This window comes from Mustela putorius, unplaced genomic scaffold (assembly GCF_011764305.1).
Source record: "Mustela putorius furo isolate JIRA1106 unplaced genomic scaffold, ASM1176430v1.1 tig00001075_pilon_pilon_pilon, whole genome shotgun sequence".
NCBI classification, from domain to species: Eukaryota; Metazoa; Chordata; class Mammalia; order Carnivora; family Mustelidae; genus Mustela; species Mustela putorius.
This window is the reverse complement of record NW_025421560.1, coordinates 3,425,638-3,444,329: the sequence shown is the minus strand read 5'-3', so window position 1 is coordinate 3,444,329 and position 18,692 is coordinate 3,425,638. Positions and strand designations below refer to the sequence as shown.

The 18,692-nt window shown below is 40.3% G+C and overlaps 1 protein-coding gene across 3 annotated transcripts in view; it reads left to right on the top strand.

The window, feature by feature from the left end:
- The window catches only part of TARBP1 (TAR (HIV-1) RNA binding protein 1), an 81,476-nt gene that overhangs the window by 11,242 nt on the left and 51,542 nt on the right, over positions 1-18,692 (top strand). The window contains exons 6-12 of one of the 3 annotated variants that reach the window (XM_045087262.1): positions 1,187-1,284; positions 4,076-4,211; positions 4,762-4,915; positions 6,046-6,135; positions 11,269-11,410; positions 16,417-16,516; positions 17,707-17,879. In XM_045087262.1, the coding sequence (XP_044943197.1) occupies positions 1,187-1,284; positions 4,076-4,211; positions 4,762-4,915; positions 6,046-6,135; positions 11,269-11,410; positions 16,417-16,516; positions 17,707-17,879 (893 nt within the window). The remainder of the gene's footprint in view (positions 1-1,186; positions 1,285-4,075; positions 4,212-4,761; positions 4,916-6,045; positions 6,136-11,268; positions 11,411-16,416; positions 16,517-17,706; positions 17,880-18,692) is intronic. The other 2 variants (XM_013048558.2, XM_045087263.1) reach the window with 2 other exon arrangements.

The window sequence follows — 18,692 nt, the reverse complement described above, 5'->3', positions numbered from 1 at the left end:
GTCTGTTTAATCGCTCTTCCTCTCCCTGTGGGTGGACGTTGGTTTCCCAGTTCTGTCTGCTGAACAGACTTACCCACCTGTGTCTGCTGCAGGGTCTGTCTGTCCATCATCCACCTCCATCCACGTGAAAACCCACAGGTTCACCTCTGTGGGTCCGATTCCAGTCCAGTGCTGCAGAGCTCACTGACCTCGCGGTTTCCCCACTGACAGGGGCTGCCGTGATTGTAAATATGTCACTTCCTGCCCCTTCTCTGCAGGCAGTTAGACAGTGAGGATGGTTGTGCCACAGCCTCGTTTTCTGAGCCTTCTCCATGCTCTCGAATTACCCCTTCAGGATGGTCCCCTGTCTCTGAACTTCAGGGATCTTTTGGACCCTGATGAACTAAATGTGTACGTGCCACGTCTTTGGTTCAGTATCTCTAAACAGACCAGCCCCTCTCCCCCCACTGCCAGTTCCTTTAAAACTTTTTAAATTAGTTTTTGCTACGTTTTACTAATATTTAATCCTATATAATAAATATCAAAAGAGCATAGCAACACTTGATTCACCAATTAGTTTTCAAATAGCTCATTACTATCGAAGAGTTCTGTGAAGCAGTTAGACCGTAAAACCTACTCGGTGCCTCTCAAGGAGGCGACAGACACATTTATTATGAAATGCCTTCAGTTTCCTCACACTCTAATGTATTCAATTAACAGATAATGTTCCTGGTGGAACATATAGCAGGAGAAAATATGACTTGATAGACGTTGACAATTAAATGTTTTTGCAGAATTCATTAATTACTCAGATATGTTTTTCTATGAATGAGATTTCCTTTATTTAATACTTAAAGATTTTAAATCGTTGGATTATGTGTTGCAAACAATAAAATACGTCTGAAAATGATCACTTAGACTTTTTTAAGATGATGCTATTTTAGCAAGATTCACAGTGTGTGTCAGGGAAAGTATCATAAAAAGGAAATCCGCGTCTACTTAGTATGTTATGATATTAACTCATGTCTGTTTTCCTAGAAGATTCTGATGTTTTTGTATTCAGAATTTCACTGATAAATAAAATGCAGGTTTAGAAAAAGATGATCTGATTGTTGTTGAAAGACTTTTGAGCCATAGTTTACTTAGTTTCGGTATGCTTACTTGTAAATTTAAAAACTTTTTTTTTTTTCCCCTCATTTGTCTATAGGTCCCCAGGCCAGCTGATAGGAAGTGGTTCTCCACTGGGATTGAAATTACAGAAGTTTTTAGTCACTTATGTTTCTCTTCTTCCAGAAGAAATAAAGAGTATGTGTCAGTAAAAAATTTTTTAATTTATTAGCTTTAAAAATTTTAGTATATTGGTGATAAGCACTATCCTATGACTATTATAATCAGTACTTCAAAATAGTTTTCTTTTTCTGGAATATACCTATTTTTTTCAGAATCCTACAGGTGTTCATTGTAGTTGGGTACAACTTTTGCCTTGACACATAACACATATTGCCAGTCTTGGCTCGAGGAGCGCGGACGTCATTTTAGAACGTGTGCTGCTGTTGGCCATCTTTTCTAGTTTTCCCTGTTCGCTTCCCCAAAACTAGTAAAACTGGTTGAAGAAAGAGCGACCTGGGTTCAGGAAAAAGTTGGAAACAGAATATCCATTGTGGCAAAACTGCCCCACTATAGACAGGAACTTGACAGGTAGAAGAAAAATACTCCTGCTTTATGTAGAGCTTTTATCTTAGAAATACCCACTTCTTTGGATTGGTTGGTGATTTATCTTCCTTTCTGGTGAGTTAAGTTGGTAAGCAGAGAGCAACACCAGTGTTACTTTGTTAGTTGAGCAGCAAAAGGACTTAACTCTACTTCCTGGGTCCTTTCTTCACTTGTGGCTTTGTGGCTCATAAAGCGACACTGGGTATGAAACAGACACACATTTCCTTTTGTATTTCGTCTGCAAACAGGGTGAAACAATGACCAACAGTAATGTCTGCTCAGAAGTCAGGGATAAAAAAAGCAAAAAGATGATCTGCGTATCCCAACTTTAGGTTTCTAGAAAATTGGCTCATTCGATTACTTTTTTTAAAAAATTAGTTCGTGGAGAAGATTCTCTCAGAAGTTCTGTAGTTTGCCAGAAGACAGAAGCGTATGCAGTCTGGGGATTGCTTTGCTGAGCATGTTGGCCCATCCCAGGTCAGCAGTGCGGAAAGAGGGAGGGTGCTGGGAGCGCCCCGAGGGTATGGGTGCCTGCTGTCCTTGGCCATGGCCAGCATGCAGTGGACGCTTGTAAGTATGTTGAACAAATGTGAAATGGAAGCATGGCCATCCCCATCTTCCCTGTGCCGTGAGTGAGGTGTTAGGCAAAGTGGAACTTAATTAGTCCAACAGAAGAGAAGGCAAGTACAGTGTTTATTCAGTTTTTTACTTAGTAGATTTTTCAGTCAGCAGTTTCCAGTGAGTATCTTAAATGTTTTGTGCTAGGTATTTGGAAGATATAAAATATATTTTATATATAAAATATAATTAGATAATATAAAGTATTGTTTTATAACTATACATAAAATAAAACACAAGCTCCTTTCAGGAGCTTCCAAGGATTTCTTGGGTCATTCTACAGTGATGATCAGAGGAAACAGACATTTCACTAATTATGTGACTTGAGGGTCTTTAAGAAGTCACTTACTAGCAGAGAAGGCAGAACAGAGAACCTTACCTTGGTATCTCAAGATGGAAAATTAGTGACCAGATCCAGGGTGAGTAAGAAATGGCATATGTGATCTAATGTTACTGTACGCAGATATGAGAGGCCATCTATCATCAGTAATTCTTACCCTGTTTTTTTTTTTTTAACCTCTCCCAACAGAGGACTGGTTTCTAACACTAGAAAAAATTGCTCTTACACTTTAAACTTTTTCTTTTTTTCATAGCTGTGTGGTTATAAGAATCTCTGCAATATAGTAGAGTATGTATTTTATGGGGCTGAGATTGAAATAGCACTGATTTTTTTTCCCCCAACAGGTTTGTTGAGCTAGAATTCACAGACCACAAAACTCCTCCTTTTAAAGTGTTTCTTTCATTGGTTTTCCGTGCATTCACTAAGTTCTGTGACCATCACCACTAATTTTAGAATATTTTCATCACTCCCAGAAAGAATACTTTTACCACTCATCACTGATCCCTTTCTGTTCTTTCCCAACAGCTTCTGTCAGTTTCTAATCTCCTTCCTCTACAGATTTACTGATTCTAGACATTTCCTGTAAGTGGAATCCTAGGATATGTGGCCTTTTAATTTATGTCTGGTTCATCAGCCGTGAACGAGTCATCCAGTAAGGACCCATGTTTCAGTATTTCATTCTTTTTTATGGCCAAGTAATACCCTACTGTACAGATATCACACATTTTATTTATCAGTTAGACATCTGGAAAATACTACACTGTGAATATTCACGCACAAGTTTTTGTACGAACACGTGCTTTCCGTTCTCTTGAGTGTATGCCTAGGAGTGCAGTTGTTGGCTCCGATGGTAGTTCTCGGTGTAACTCAGTGTAACTGTCTTGGTGTAACCATTTTCTACACTGGCCGTGTCGTCTTGCGTTCCACGAGCAGTGTACGAGAGTCTAGTTTCTCTTTCCATGCCAGCACTTGTTAGTGTCTGTGCTTTTGGCGAGAGCTGTCCTCATGGATGTGAAGTTCTATCTCTCTCTTTTTTTTTTTTTTTTAATTTAAATTCAGTTGGCCAGCATGAGTTCACCTCATTAGTTTTTGGTGTAGTGTTCAGTGATTCATTAGTAGTATGTGACACCCAGCACTCATCGCCACACCTGCCCTTCTTAATGCCCATCACCCGGTTACCCCATTCCTCCACCCACCTCCCCTCCAGCAACCCAGTTTGTTTCCCGGAGCCCAGAGTTTCTCCTGGTTTGTCTCCCTCTCTGATTTCTTCCCTTTCCGATTTCCCTCCCTTCCCCGACAATCCTCTGCGCTGTTTCTTAGGTTCCACGCATGGTTTTTGATTTGCATTTCATACCTGCTGACGGTGCCCAGCAGCTTTCCATGAGATTCTTGGCGAGAGTGACATTTTAAAACCTTCTCTTTCAGGTAGTTTCCTACTAAAGTTTATTCAGAAGATGACAAGCAGACATTGGTGTGCCATTCCCATTTTGTTTCTGTCTAAGGCTTTGGCAAATGTCCCAAGATGTAAAGCCCTGGGTATAGAAGGGCTTCTTGCTCTCAGGTAATCTACTCTGTGTTCACACACATTCGTATGTTCACATAGGGTCGTCTGCAGTAACTTTCCGTCAGTAAATTTTGTTTTCCCCTCTGCGTTAGCCTATAGCGAGTCGTTTTAGTTAATATTGGCATTGGGATGTGAGCTTGCTCTTTTGAGCTCGTAATTTGGTATTGAGAAGTAAAAAGTTAACTTACACGGTTGGACTTATTTTGTTTTATGAATTACTAATTTAAATATGTGCCACAATACATGCTATTGGATTTTGATAATTTTAAGACCCGGCCAATAAGGTTTTCTTACATTACATTAATATGCAGAAAACTAGAGATGAAAATATCAATCAGTAATAATGATTGCAAAGATTTTCAAAAAATGTAAAACTCTTATTTTAATAGTATCTTTATTTACAGTTTTTTGGAAGAGATGTATTTCATATTAAAATCAAGCTCTACCAGAGAGACCTTAAGGAAATAATAGCTTTGAAAGTGTACTGACAGTGACTCTCTACATTCGGAGTTGTAGAAACTCTAGATGAGCTTGTCAGTATTTACAGGTTACCAGAACTGACTTTGGGAACATGGAAATGCACGTTTCTGTTTTCTGACGTCAGGGACGTTCTGCAGTGCACAATGATCACCCACCAGATCCTGCTGAGAGGGGCCGCGCAGTGCTATCTTCTTCAGACAGCCATGAATTTAGTAGATGTGGTAAGTTGGTCTTTTACTCAGGATACTTCAGTTTATGAGTCTTTCTCCGTGAATAAGTGTGCAAAAACGTGTCAATGGAGCCGTGGGTCTGTAACCAACTTCCCTGGTAGACAACAGTTCACACGTAGGGACAGCTTATTGCTGGCGGAATTAAACCTGTCTTGGGTGAGTGACTCCCCTGGGACAGGACCCATGGAAGCTTTTGCCTGATTTCCTCTATACTTTTTCTGCACATCTTCCCAAAAATTGATCTTCAAGAAGTCTGTAGTATCTTTTGTTTTTTACAGAGCCCCTTTGCTACTATTGCTGGGAATAGGGGTCAGCAAACTTCTGTGAAGGGCCAGAAAAGTCCTTTTTAAGTTCGTGGTATCTGTTATAATTACTTAAAAGCTGCCATGGACAGTTTATAAATAAAGTGGCTAAAATAAGTTAAAACTTTATTTACAAAAGAGCTGAGTGGTTTTGCTGACACCTGGCCTAGAGCAAGGTATCTTAAGTCAAGATGTACAGCCTTAAGGGAATGAAAAGACTTCTGTGGTTTTCAGAAGGCTGGGGGTTGTTTTCATGGCTTTGAAAGTAAGCTTCACTTTTCGACTTAAGTAACTTCTTATCGAATGTGTTTTGTTTTTGCTTTTAGACTCTGACCATCTTCTCTCTAAGACAGTAATCTTTTTTTTTTTTTTTATAAGATTTCATTTATCTATTTGACAGAGAGATCACAAGTAGTCAGAGAGGCAGGCAGAGAGAGAGGAGGAAGCAGGCTCCCTGCTGAGCAGAGAACTGAACTCGGGGCTCAATCCCAGAACTTGGGGATCACGAACTGAGCCAAAGGCAGTGGCTCCAACCCACTGAGCCACCCAGGTGCCCCTAAGACAGTAATCTTGATCATAAGGAAGATAGACTTAGAAAATAATCTTTCACTTTATATACTAACATATTGATTGCTTGTAGTCAATATCTTTTCTAAAGTCAAATTTTTTTAAAAAAAGCTTTCTTTTGATTTAACTAATAATATTCTACTTTAAGTGGTATGTTAACTTGCTTTCACAGTGATTTCATTTTATTAAAAATTTTTAAAGGAGTCATTTTTTAAACTGCCCTGACACCGTCCCTCTCTTCCTCCCTTATAGGAGAAGGTGACCCTTTCAGATGTTTCAACTTTTCTCATGTCTCTGAGACAAGAAGAGTCCTTAGGACGAGGAACCTCATTGTGGACAGAGGTGAGATGGAAAATAATAATAATGTCTTTGAAAAGTCATAAAAAGTTGTTTTCTAACTGAACTCACTAGTCACTTATGTAAAATATAACCTTTGTTACCTACCAACAGAGGTTTTTAAATATTGTATATTTGCTTTGAGTGAACCTAAGTAATCATGCTGCTGAGACTCTTACAGGGAGACTGGACAGTGTTTGGGATAGAGACAGACTTAGAAGAGAAAGGAAGCGCTCGTGGGCAGATTGCAATTCTGGATGAGATAGATCAGAAGTGAGGAAGACATTAGACTCAAAAGCAACGACACGGACCTCCTCTTGCTGTTTTTTTTTTCTGTCTGTCCATGGCACTTTATCACCCAGTTGCCTGAGTCTGACATTTTGGTAATTGCTGATTCTTCCCAACTTCCTGCATCAAACCCATCATGAAATCCTACACGTCCTTCCTCTTCTGGAGAGTGGTAACCCTGCGATGGCTCTGCAGGCCCCTGGCCTCACAGGGCTGCTCTTCTGTGTGGGGTCATGTGGGGTCATCAGGGGTCTGTGTCCTTCCCTCTGGAGCTCTGGTCACGCTATTTCTGTTGGCTCTTACCCCTCGCAGAGCTGGTTGGATCCCAGTCTGTGTCCATTGCAGGTTCTGTGGTTTTTGAGGACAGGGAGCTTTTAAAAAAAGAATTCTATTTCTCCACTGCTTAAGAGATCACAGAGGGCATAGATGTGATTATTTCTTTTCGAAGGCAAGTCCGGGGCCGCTGTGTGGCTCAGTGGGTCAGGGCCTCTGCCTGGTCCTGGGATCGAGCCCCGAATCAGGCTTTCTGCTCAGTGGGGAGCCTGCTTCCCTCTCTCTCTCTCTCTGCCTGCCTTTCTGCCTGCCTGTGATCGCTGTCTGTCAAATAAATAAATAAAATCTTTAAAAAAACAAAACAAAGTAAAAAAACCCAGAAGGCAAGTCTGTCTGGATGCACAGAGGGAAACGAGAAATCAGCTTGAACCGTATTAAGATAATTCAGGTGGGAAATCATAAGGGCATAGAGTAGTAGGGTAATGGAGGGAATGAAGACAAAGAAAATCGGGGTCTTTAAAAATGAGAATTTTAATTTCTTAATCATAATGTGTCAATTAGGTGGAGTCTGAAAAATAGAGAATCATATAAAGAAAATAAAAATCACCTGTGATATCTACAATCAAACTAAATCCAGATTTTTTTGGCTTAATTATTAAGTTTTTCGGTATACATATTCTCAGTCTTGCTTTCTCACTATATAGGCTTACATTTAAAGTGATAGATTAACATGTATGATTTTCTAAACAAAGCAACCATTAGTTATACTGTTCGGAATTTTATTTTTCATTTTCACATACGTTTGAACATTTTAACGTGTTGCTAACTCTCCACTATGTAATATTTAAAAATTCAGTCGATGAAACATTTTAGAATTTATTTAATCAGTTCCTTTTGTTGGACATTTGTCTCAGATCTTAACATTTCATCTGGAAATACGTGCTGCTAAAAGATAAAGACTTTGAAAGGGCCTAAATAGGCTCTTATCACACCTACAAATGTTAACGATCATTTCTCAGTTTCAAATATTTGGTGTTTAACTTGCTCCAGATGTTCAGTATATGTGTTTGTTCTTTGCATTTTGTTCATATATTTGGCTTTAAGTATTCAGATGAGGTCTGTCATTGCATTGATAGGTCTAGTTTGCAAATTGTGGTTAATCTGGTGTGTGGTACAAGCTGTGAGGGATCATTGAGAAAGTGCATGTGGCGATGTTTCAGACGATGGTTGGTCCCCACCAAGTGTAAGCACGCTCTGCCGTTACGGTCTTGCCCCCTCGACCAGCCAGATGTTGTCTTCTTGTTGGTCAGCAGGCAGCCCACTTAGATTTCCTAATTTGCTCTGATTTTCTCTCTTCTCTAATTCAGTAACTTGTCTTCATCTTTTTCCTTCTTTTTAACTTTCTCTTGGTATGTTTGCTTATCTCTTTATGTCTTCCTCGTTTGAAAACTATTTATTGGACGCCTTATACACCACAGTCTCTGAGCTGAGTTTTGGGAATAGAAGGTCAGTGAGATAAACATGGTTGCCGTCTTCAGGAAGCTTATGTCTAGTGGTTCATAGCTGAACCCAAACTTTAATTCTTTGGTTTAAAAATAGAAGCAAATATATATATCCCCTAGTGTGGACTTGGCTATAGAGTCTAACTTGCAATGTAGTAGTGTTCTCATTATTGTGTAAATCTCTATATGTTGAATCATGTAAGATCACTGATATTCAGTCCCTTTTAACCCAAGGAAATGGCAATTTCATCTAGCTCCACCTAAGTAGGTTTTTAAATTAACAGACTTTATTTTTCAGAGCAGTTTTAGGTTCACAGAAAAATTGAACAGGAAGTACAGAGAGTTCCCACACACCTCCTCACCGCCTCTGTTACTAAAATTTTGTACTAATGATTGATGAGCCGATATTGATACATGATAAGTAATGTCCATAGTTTACATTCGAGTTCGCTTTTTGTTGTATATTCGATGGACTTTGACAAACATATAATAACATGTACTCACCATTATAATATCACACTGGTTAGTTTCACTGCCCTAAAAATCCCCTGTGTTCCACCATTTTGTCAGTCTCTTCTCACATGCCACACCCGCCCCCCAACCCTTGGCAACCCCTGATGTTTTCTCTGTGTCCATGGTTTTGCCTTTTCCAGGATGTGGTATAGTTGGAATCTTACACTATGAAGCGTTTTTGGATTAACTTCTTTCACTAAGAAATATACATTTAAGGTTCTTCCACATTTAAGGTTCTCCCATGGCTTTTCATGGCCTGATAGCTCATGTCTTTTTATCCTTGAATAACATCCTGTTTTCTGATGCACCACTGTTTCTTCATTTACTTCCTGAAGGACATCTTGGTTGTTTTTAAATTCTATCAATTATGAATAAGGCTGCTATAAACATGCACATGTGGATTCTTGTATGGACATAAACTTTCAACTCATTTGAATAAATACTAAGGGGCACAGTTCCTGGATTAGATATTAAGAAAATTTTCAGTTTTTTAAGGAGCTACCAAATTGTCTTCCAAAGTAGGAGGACCATTTTGCATTCCCACAGCACTGAAGGAGTGTTCCTGTTGCCCCATGTCCTTGTCAGCTTTTGGTGCTGTCCGTGGTGTGGACTTTAGCCATCCTGTGAGGTGTGTAGTGGTAGCTTGTTTTAATTTGCAATTCTTAGGGACCTGTGACATTGAGCATCTTTTCATATGCTGTTTTCTCTTTGTATATGTTCTTTGGTGAGGTGTCTGTTTTTATCTTTTGCCCATTTTTAAAAATCAGATTGAATGTTTTCTTAATGTTAAGTTTTAAGAGTTTTTTGTATATTTAGGAGACCAATCCTTTTCCAGATATGTGTCTTTTACAAATAGTTCCCCCCAGTCTGTGGCATCTTCTCATTGTCTTGGCAGAATGCAAATAAACTTTTGAGATTTGCATTTTAATGGGAAATCAAGGGAACCTGTCTCCCAGAGGCTGCGAGGTAAATGCCATTTTAAACCATAATTCTGACATGAAAACTCTTTGGAGAGAAAACATTCTGAATCCTGGGACAGATTTGATAGAAGCAGCAAGTATGAATTTGAGTTTACTTGTCAGTTTTGGTATAATAGGACGGTGCTTGTGAGAAATGCAGGATTTGTAAAACCTCATGCGTTTCATAGCAATAGTTAAGAAATGTAGTGTGGCCAGTTTGACAGAAACAACAAAGAAAAGGTCTATTCTGTCGAAAAGGTCTATTCTGTCAGTCTCCTGGCTGACCTCACTGTTAGATTTTACAACTCGGTAAAGACCAACGCGGAGCAGTTTCTTTACTGTTACTGAACTACTCGTTCGTTGGCAGTGATGGGATGTCAGTTTTAGTCTTAACGGATTCGTTTGTTCGTCAGGTTTGTCTCTGGTCAAGTGATGCATTATTGTCTCCTTGAATGTAATTTTGGTGAACCCCAATGCAAGGGATACTTTTTAAAAAAATTCTTACTTTTTAGAAAGACTTACTTCATAGTTATTTGCTTCATATTTAAATTCATATGTTGAATTTGTAAAGTAAGAGATATGCTATAAAAAGAAAACTGAGGGGGCGCCTGGGTGGCTCAGTGGGTTAAAGCCTCTGCCTTCGGCTCAGGTCATGATCTCAGGGTGCTGGGATCAAGTCCCGCATCGGGCTCTCTGCTCAGCAGGGAACCTGCTTCTCCATCTCTCTCTGCCTGCCTCTCTGCCTACTTGTGATCTATGTCAAATAAATAAACAAAATCTTTAAAAAAAAAAGAAAAGAAAACTGTGAACATAATTCGATTTCAAAACAAAATTCACAATTGTGATCAAAGATGAATTCTGTGACTTTTAGATTTGCAAATCTTCTAAAAAAAGAACGAAGAAGGACTAGTATTCCTCTTTTAAGTTAATATGTTTTTAAAAAATGCACATGTGATAGAAAGTACACTTGTGAGGAGGGTAGAAACTTTAATTATAACTAATACAAAAGCAAACATACCTTGTTTTAGTACAGGAAGCAGGAATAAATTTCAATTTTATTTTAATTTACAGTTGTAATTTGGTTTACATAATGTGTCATTTTTCACAGAGATGTTCTTTAGAAAATCTTACCAAAATGTGCATTATATATTAGGTATTTTAAAAATTCTTCCCTTTAAATGAAGTTTATATATTCATGTATAGATACGCACACACGTATATATACGGATACACATTATTTTTTCTGTCTGCACTTTCTGTAGAATTGTCATGACTAAATGTTCTATTACTTTGTTGTGTTGAGCTTTTTTTTTTTTTTTTTTAAAGATTTTATTTATTTGAGGGGGCGGGGCATGAGCAGGGGGAGGGACAGAGGGAAAAGCACACTCCTCACTGAGCGGGAAGCCTGACCAGGGACTCTACCCCAGGACCTTGAGACCATGACCTGAGCTGAAGTCAGATGCTTATGTGACTGAGCCCAGCAGGCGCCCCTGTTGTGTTCACATTCAGTTTATCATGGAGGAAAGAAACTTGGCTTAGGGAAATCAGAAACCCTTTGCTCAGTTAGGTTCTTAAAATAAAGTAATGACTCTTTTCTTTCCTAGCTCTGTGATTGGCTGCGTGTTAATGAAAGCTGTTTTGGGCGAGCCTCAGCCTGTAATCCCACTGGACTTCCAGAGACACCATCTTTAAATGCTTACGTGAAGAACCTAGTTCAAGAGTATATTACGTCACCTGCTGGGGAAAGTAAGTCTGAAGTCATTTATATGATTCACATCACCAAATTACTTCCAAAGGACTTTTAACTAGTTTTTCCAATCCAGATATAAGCTTAACCAAACATGTGCCGACTTACTGATCCCAAACTCGTACTTTCGGCCAAATAATGTAAAGAAACGGAATGTAAAAACACGTTTCCTACCTTGTACTTTATCTGGTCTAGGACTTGAGATGTTAAACTACTTCTGTATGTTTTAAGAAACCAGTAAGTTGCCAGAATAGGAATTGGACAGAGACAAACTGATTCTATGATTATTGAATCTTCACGGGCTAGATACCGTGGATGTGTTCTTAAAGCCTCTGTAAGTGGAAGTATTTGTAGATAAATCACTGCATCTTTTGTGTGTTTGTTTTCAGAACATCACATGTAGTATAAACTCATGTGAAAAGTAGTTTTAGAGAAAAATTACATTTGAAAGGATGGTTTTGTTTTTTTCTTTTTACCAGATACTCAGTCAAGATCCATTTTCCAGCTTCTTTAGGGAAATGGGTAAGACTGCACTGAGGGAAGAACTATTAGCAGATTCATTAATTAGGGTTCTTTTTACATTTCTAATGCTGCTTCTTCATTAAAGCCTTTAGTTGATAATTTGCATCTTTGAATTTAACATGTCTTAAATTTCCCAGCTTTGTCTCAGACCGAGTCATTTTCATGTACTGATTTCTCTAACCTGATCCTAGAATAGGCTTTAAATGATCAGATAATTATTCTTCTGAAATACATGAGTTTATCTGTTTTTCTTTCTTAGAACATTTCTCTTTCTTGTTTTATTCCCCTGTAATGAATTCTCTGTGCTGTTACTTGGGAGGATTCTTTTGTTAGGCCTATAAAAGTAAATAAATTTTCATCCCTGCTAGACTAAACATAAAGTCCCTAAAATGTCTTCAGAACTTGTTTTGTAATTTAGAGTATATCAGCATCAGAGCTGAGTAAATATTCAAAATCATATGAAACAATATTTTTAGAATTTTTCTGTAATATTTCTAGGGCTTAAAATACATGGTTTAATAGGCTATTCTAAATTTTTAAAAAAATTAAAACTTGATTTTCGGTGCAAAAGAGGTGTTTGTGTGTGTTTTAATATTTTTGTTTGACTTTTAATGCCCTTGGCCGAGTGCCTTTATAAAGTTTAATTACCAATTACTGGGGCAGTTTTCAGAGCAAGTTAATAAGTTCCAAAGCAAACAAAATTCAGCTTGAGTTTCTGAACATAAAAGTACTATTCAGTTTTGTTTTTATATAGGGACTTAGTGGCCAAAACACTATTTTCAGTCAGCTTCTACATCTAAAGTAGCTTTTTCTCTGGGTTTTGGCATAGTTGGTGCAGATAGATTTTGCACTGTCGATTCCGCAGACATATATCGAGTATTTTCTAAGAGCTGGGCACGGAGTCACAGAGATAAAAACTGTATCCCCTGCCCTCAGAGAGAGCGTCATCTAGCAAGGAGGTTGATGGGTAAGCAGATAATCTTAGCACAGTGCCTCAAAAGATGTAATAAGCACCAGGCTGGGGAACCTCTGTAAGCAGTGCCTGCTTGACATGGGTAGACCAGCAGAAGTAGAGGGAGGTCACCCAATGGGTGACATCTGACCGCTGGGTAGAAATGAAGGTGAAAAGTGGGAAGGAGTGTCCCACAAGGCTTCCATGAACTTGCATCCAGGGAGCTGAAAGTAGGGAGGCGTCTGTCTGTGTATTTATGTATCTGTCCTCTGTCTGTTGCATGGAGCCCAAGAAGGAATGGTAGGTGGAAAGGGGGATATGGGGCACATACACACACATAAACGTGCATACACACAACCTGTTGGACACCTGGTACCAAAGACAACAGAACAAATGAATAGCAGCAAAACCCACAACACAACCAGCATCACCTGTGAACAAACAGATGCCGAAGACCTTTCGGGGCAGGCTTTCTGAATCACGGAAAGTGAAACACAGTTTGGAAGTAGCCCTGAAGGCTGGTCAGACCTTGGACGTGCTAAGATTAACCAGAAAGGGAAATACATTTGAAGAAATGTATACTTAAATCAAGCGGTCCCATGGAAAGGACATTTGTAGTTAAATGATATGCCTACTTAAAATGTAACCAAGAGGGTGCCTGGGTGGTGCAGTGGGTTAAAGCCTCTGCCTTTGGCTCAGGTCATGATCTCAGGATCCTGGGATTAAGCCCCTCATCAGGCTCTCTGTTCAGCAGGGGGCCTGCTTCCTCCTCTCTCTCTGCCTATTTGTGATCTCTCTCTGTGTGTCAAATGAATAAATAAAATCTTTAGATTTCTTGGTTACATTTTTTTTTTTAAGAGATACAGACTAGCCCGGAAATAGTATGTTGCAGTTGTACAACACGTTTTAAAAACAGCGTTGAGGTGTGATTGACTTGCATCACACTGTACATGTTTAAGCTGAACGTGTGATGGGTTTGGACCTACGTCTGTCGAAACCCACCAGCATGGTGACGTAACGCGCCTATCCTGTCAGGCTCAAAAGTGTTCTCATGACTTTTCTAATCCTTCCCTCCACTTCACCTTTCCTCCGCACCCCAGACAAGCCCTGTATGTTCTCTAACATCACAGACTAGTTTGCATTTTCCAGAATTACTCTCAGTGTTTGAACTTCATGGTAGCAAGATTTGACCATGATTTGGGGCTAAAATTCATTCAGGTGATCAGTCATAGCCAATGATTCTTTTGTCTCTTTTAAAACCATTGTTGCCTCCACTTCTCTAGCTTCAGTGAGTGAAATGGGGAATTCTCCCTCAGTGGTTTGCAGAGTATGGTTTCCAGACCAGCAACACAAGCATCACCTGCATACTCTTTGGAAAACAAATTCTCCAGCTCTGTGCCAGGCCTGTTGAATCAGACTCAGGGAGGCGGGTGGCGTTTACCCTCTGTACTGGCGAAGCCTCCAGAGGATTCCGCACCAGGCGCAGGTTTGAGAGCCACACTCTGTAAAATGGACTTGCTTCATGTGGTGGCCAGGTCCTCAGGGAGCACCCTGTGGCAGGTGCACCTGCCGGAGCGTGGCTTACACTGGAGGAGCAAGGTGCTCTGTTGTTCTGGTCTGGACCCGTGGCATCCCTTGACATCAGAAGTCATTAAAATTCCATTAAAACTCCACTCCACTTCAGATCAATAACCTTCCCTTGCAGTATCCAAGGTGAGCAGTAGCCTAGGATGTCAAGCAGGCTCCGTGTTTCTAGAATGCTGCTGTGCTTTGCTGAAGGAAGTGAGAACCGTCGCGTTAGCCACGTTGAGGACCCGCTATGTGTGCTGGTCATTCCCACACGCGTTGTACTTGAGGCTGGGGCTCCCTGCTGCCATGCTGTGGGAACGCGACCGGAGTGGCACGCGCCTCCCACCCCCAGCTCCTGCGATGTCCAGGGTGTCTGCTTGCAGGACAGCCCGCGAATGACAGCATCTTAGTCTGTGCCTATGAAGGACATCGTATAAGTGTGTGGTAGGAAGCGGTAATGTGAGGAAAAATGTTTCCAAGAACAAGTTTCAATAACTCGTCTTTACGACGCTTACAGATTTAGCCTACTCCATTTTCCGGGATAAGACCGACACTGGGATTTAAAAAAAAATATATGAGCAGATTTTTTTACTGATGGCAACAAAGTGGCTTTTATAGCATTTAAAAAATAATATAAAACATCCTTTTGTTGTGTTTTTTAACTGGGTTTGTCTTCTGTAGTATTCCATTAAATTTATGTTAAAATATATGAAATTACCCCCAAAATATATTAGCATATTTAAGAAAATGGTTCAAGTATTTAAACTACTGAGCTGGAAAACTAGATCTCTTGCCTAAATTTTTCTTGGGAATTGAGGTGAGAAGTGTCATCTTGCTATAATAATACACCATGAATGAAAAATCCGTTCATGGCTTATTTTTGTTTAATTGGCTTTTAGAGATGGTAAAATACTCATTCTATCTTTTAACCATGTTCTGTTTTCCAAAACTTATTCTAGAAACTTTTGAGCAAATTTAATTTTTATAATAAACCCAAGTTATAGGTTTTATTTTATTTCACAGAAGATGAGCTAAACTTTCTTTTTTTGTTGTTTTTGAGGTTTTTGTTCTGTTTTATTTCTTTGAGTGTAGCTGCTGCATAGTGTTATGTTAGTTACAGTGCAGACCTGAGAGGATAAACTATTGTCGCAGGGTCCCACAGCAAAGGAGCACAGGACTGGGGCTCAGACACGGGTCCGAGGCTCCAGAGCCTTTGGGCCCATACCCATTCCATCCTCCTGCTGCTTACATTTTAGGCAATTTTCCTTTCTCAGCTGAAATAACTAGACTTGCCTCTTAATACCTCACCTCGAATCTCCTCTTACTTCCTGTACAGTCCCTCTTCTGCATTGTACCCGGAGAAGTCTTTTTAAACTACTAATTTGATCTACAGATGTTTCCTTTTCTTCGCTGAGCCTTCACTTTAACCTGAAGTGGCTTCCCCCAGCCTGCAGGGTCAGACAGGAATTCTCTGCATGGCCCGCTGAGTCCCCTGGTCTCTTCCCTGGGTGTCTGTGTCACCTCGACTCTGGCACTCCCTCCCACTCCCGTGCCCTGCTGCACGGGCATCCTTCTGTCCCCTGGAATGTGGCATGCCCCGTTCTCTAGAGGACCTTCGGTGTGTTCTGCCTTCCTTGGGGAAGCCTTGCGGCCCTGCACCTGCTGTACTCCTTGCCAGCCTTCGTGCTCAGCCCAGTTGTCCTTCCTCAGGGGACTTTCTCTTATTCCCCAGACAGATGAGGGCATGGCCTCCTAGTGCGCACCCCCCCGTTGTGCCATTTTATACCGCTCACTACCGCAGCCATCGGAACAGTGAGCTATGCCCGGGAGCGTGCTTCTGCACACCTCCATGCTTCTAATTTGATATTGATAAGGCATACCCATGTAGCTGTTTCCTTCTTGAAACATCATCTTTGAAGGATTTTGTTAATGCCTTATAAACCTCAACTCTTGTTATTTAAGCAGGAGAAGACTGCTTTATGCCTGACTGGTTTGAAGCCAAGCTCGTTGCTATGATGGTCTTGCTGGCTATAGATGTGGAAGGAATGAAGACACAGTACAGGTAAGTGTTTCCAAACTTGGAAAGAAATCTTTTTTTTTTTTTTTTTTTTTTTAAAAAAGCCTAATCAAATGTATGGTCCCTGTTCAGACTTTTCTATGATGGGTGTGGAATTGACACAGTATATGAAAGGGAGAAACCAGAGCACTGGTGGTGGTAGGCTAGAGAAATGTCTAAAATTAATAATAAATTGGTAAGAATAGGGACTTGTTAATCTTTTGAGGAAGGCTCAACTGTTAGAGAAAAACTATATATACTAATCACTGGTTTTATAAAAGAATATATATATATTTTTTAAAGATTTTATTTATTTATTTGACAGAGAGAGATCACAAGTAGGCAGAGAGGCAGGCAGAGAGAGAGAGAGGAAGGGAAGCAGGCTCCTTGCTGAGCAGAGAGCCCGATGTGGGGCTCCATCCCAGGACCCTGAGATCATGACCTGAGTCGAAGGCAGAGGCTTAACCCACTGAGCCACCCAGGCGCCGTGCCCCTTATAAAAGAATATTAAAAGAATAGGTTATAAGATTCTAGCATAAGATTAGGTAAAGAAATTCAGGAATTTGACCCATTTGTAAAATGTATAGTTTTTTTAATGTAATAAAGATAAAATTCATTCATATTTCAAGAATGTGCACAGATCACTTCTCACCAGAGTATAATTGTTGCAAGAAGCAGCATCATTTACTGGTCTATTTGCATATGTGGTTGGTTTGATTAATATCAAATCTCTTCTGTAGACAGAATTTTAGTATGAAAGTTGGTTATGTTGGTTTTTTATAAACCCTTAATTTCTTTTTATTTTTTATTAGCATCTCATTTCCTTGACTAGTACACGTTTTGGTTTGTTTCTCTTTTTATTTTGAATTATGATATCAGGGTCTCAGCACTTTAATTTACAAATAAATTGGGTATCGGATTTCCTTCCTACTTGTGCCTGGAGTCGAGTGTGATATGTTCTTCCCTGTGCTTCCTTCGCGAGCGCACGGAGAATCTACCGAGAAAGCCTAGACTGTGAGGTCAGCGAAGAGCTGGAGGGCAGATCAGTCCCAGTAGGCACCAGGTGTCCGCAGCGTCTGTGCTACCGAGTCTGTCCAGTCGCATCCAGTAGCTCCCCAGTTCCACGAGTTAGAGATGGAAAGTAATTTCTTCATGCTTTTGCAATGCTTGATTTGGGCATGTCTTTTAATACCTAGTGAAAAGAGGAGAACACAGAATGTATTAAGGATATTCTTAGACCCTCTCCTGGACTCCCTTCTGAAGTTGGGCACCAATGCCTACATGCCCGTGCTGAGAGCGGACAGATGCCTCCAGTTGCTGTTGAAGCTACTGCACACTTGCATGTTGACAGGTTCCGGTGCCCGAGATGGTGAGGACACACAGTTTCTGTCGGTGTCTTGCTTGGTGCATGGTTGGTGGTTAGAATGAGGAAATTCCTGACCTTTTAAAACAAAGGATTCCCCCACGCATTCTGCAAACATTGACCAGGTGTCCCCCGGTGGTGCTGGGGAGATCGCGGTACAGGCTCACGGAACTGGCATCTAGTGTGCACTAGTGCTGGTTACTGTTGTGGATTGTGATTTTATTTCCTTTTGTTTGTTTCTTCTTCTTCTTCTTTTTTTTTTTTCCATTTACGCTCGCTCATTAATTTCCAGACATGAAGCTGCTCCCTGTTTCATGTATGGTTAAGCAGGATCCGTTTCTAATGACTACCCTGCTAGACGTGGCAGAGCGTAAGCTCAAACACGATGGTGTCATTTCCCAATGACTTGTTTTCGAATACGTTCGTCTCTGAGCCCCTCTTAAGTGGCATGTACTTCCTGCAGAAAGTGGAGTGGTGGAAGCATTGAGCTCTTTGTTCTCTCCTTAAACCGAGACTCTTGTGCGACAATAGTGGGAAACCATGGACACTAAAGACACTCTTCAGTGAAGAGACTTGACTCCCAATCCCGTCCCCCCGCTTCCACTTGGAATTCTAGAAAGCTGCTGTTTGAGAACCCTAGGGAAGCATCAGTATTAGGCTCACCCTGAGGATAACACTGATGGGATTCGATTTTAATATAGGCTTAGGAAATGTTCAAGCCAGTTTCCAGATTCTGATATTTTTAAAAATGGCAATGGAACCCAATGCTATACATGTAACAGTCACTTTTCATAAGGTTTTCATCTCCTTAAGGGCACA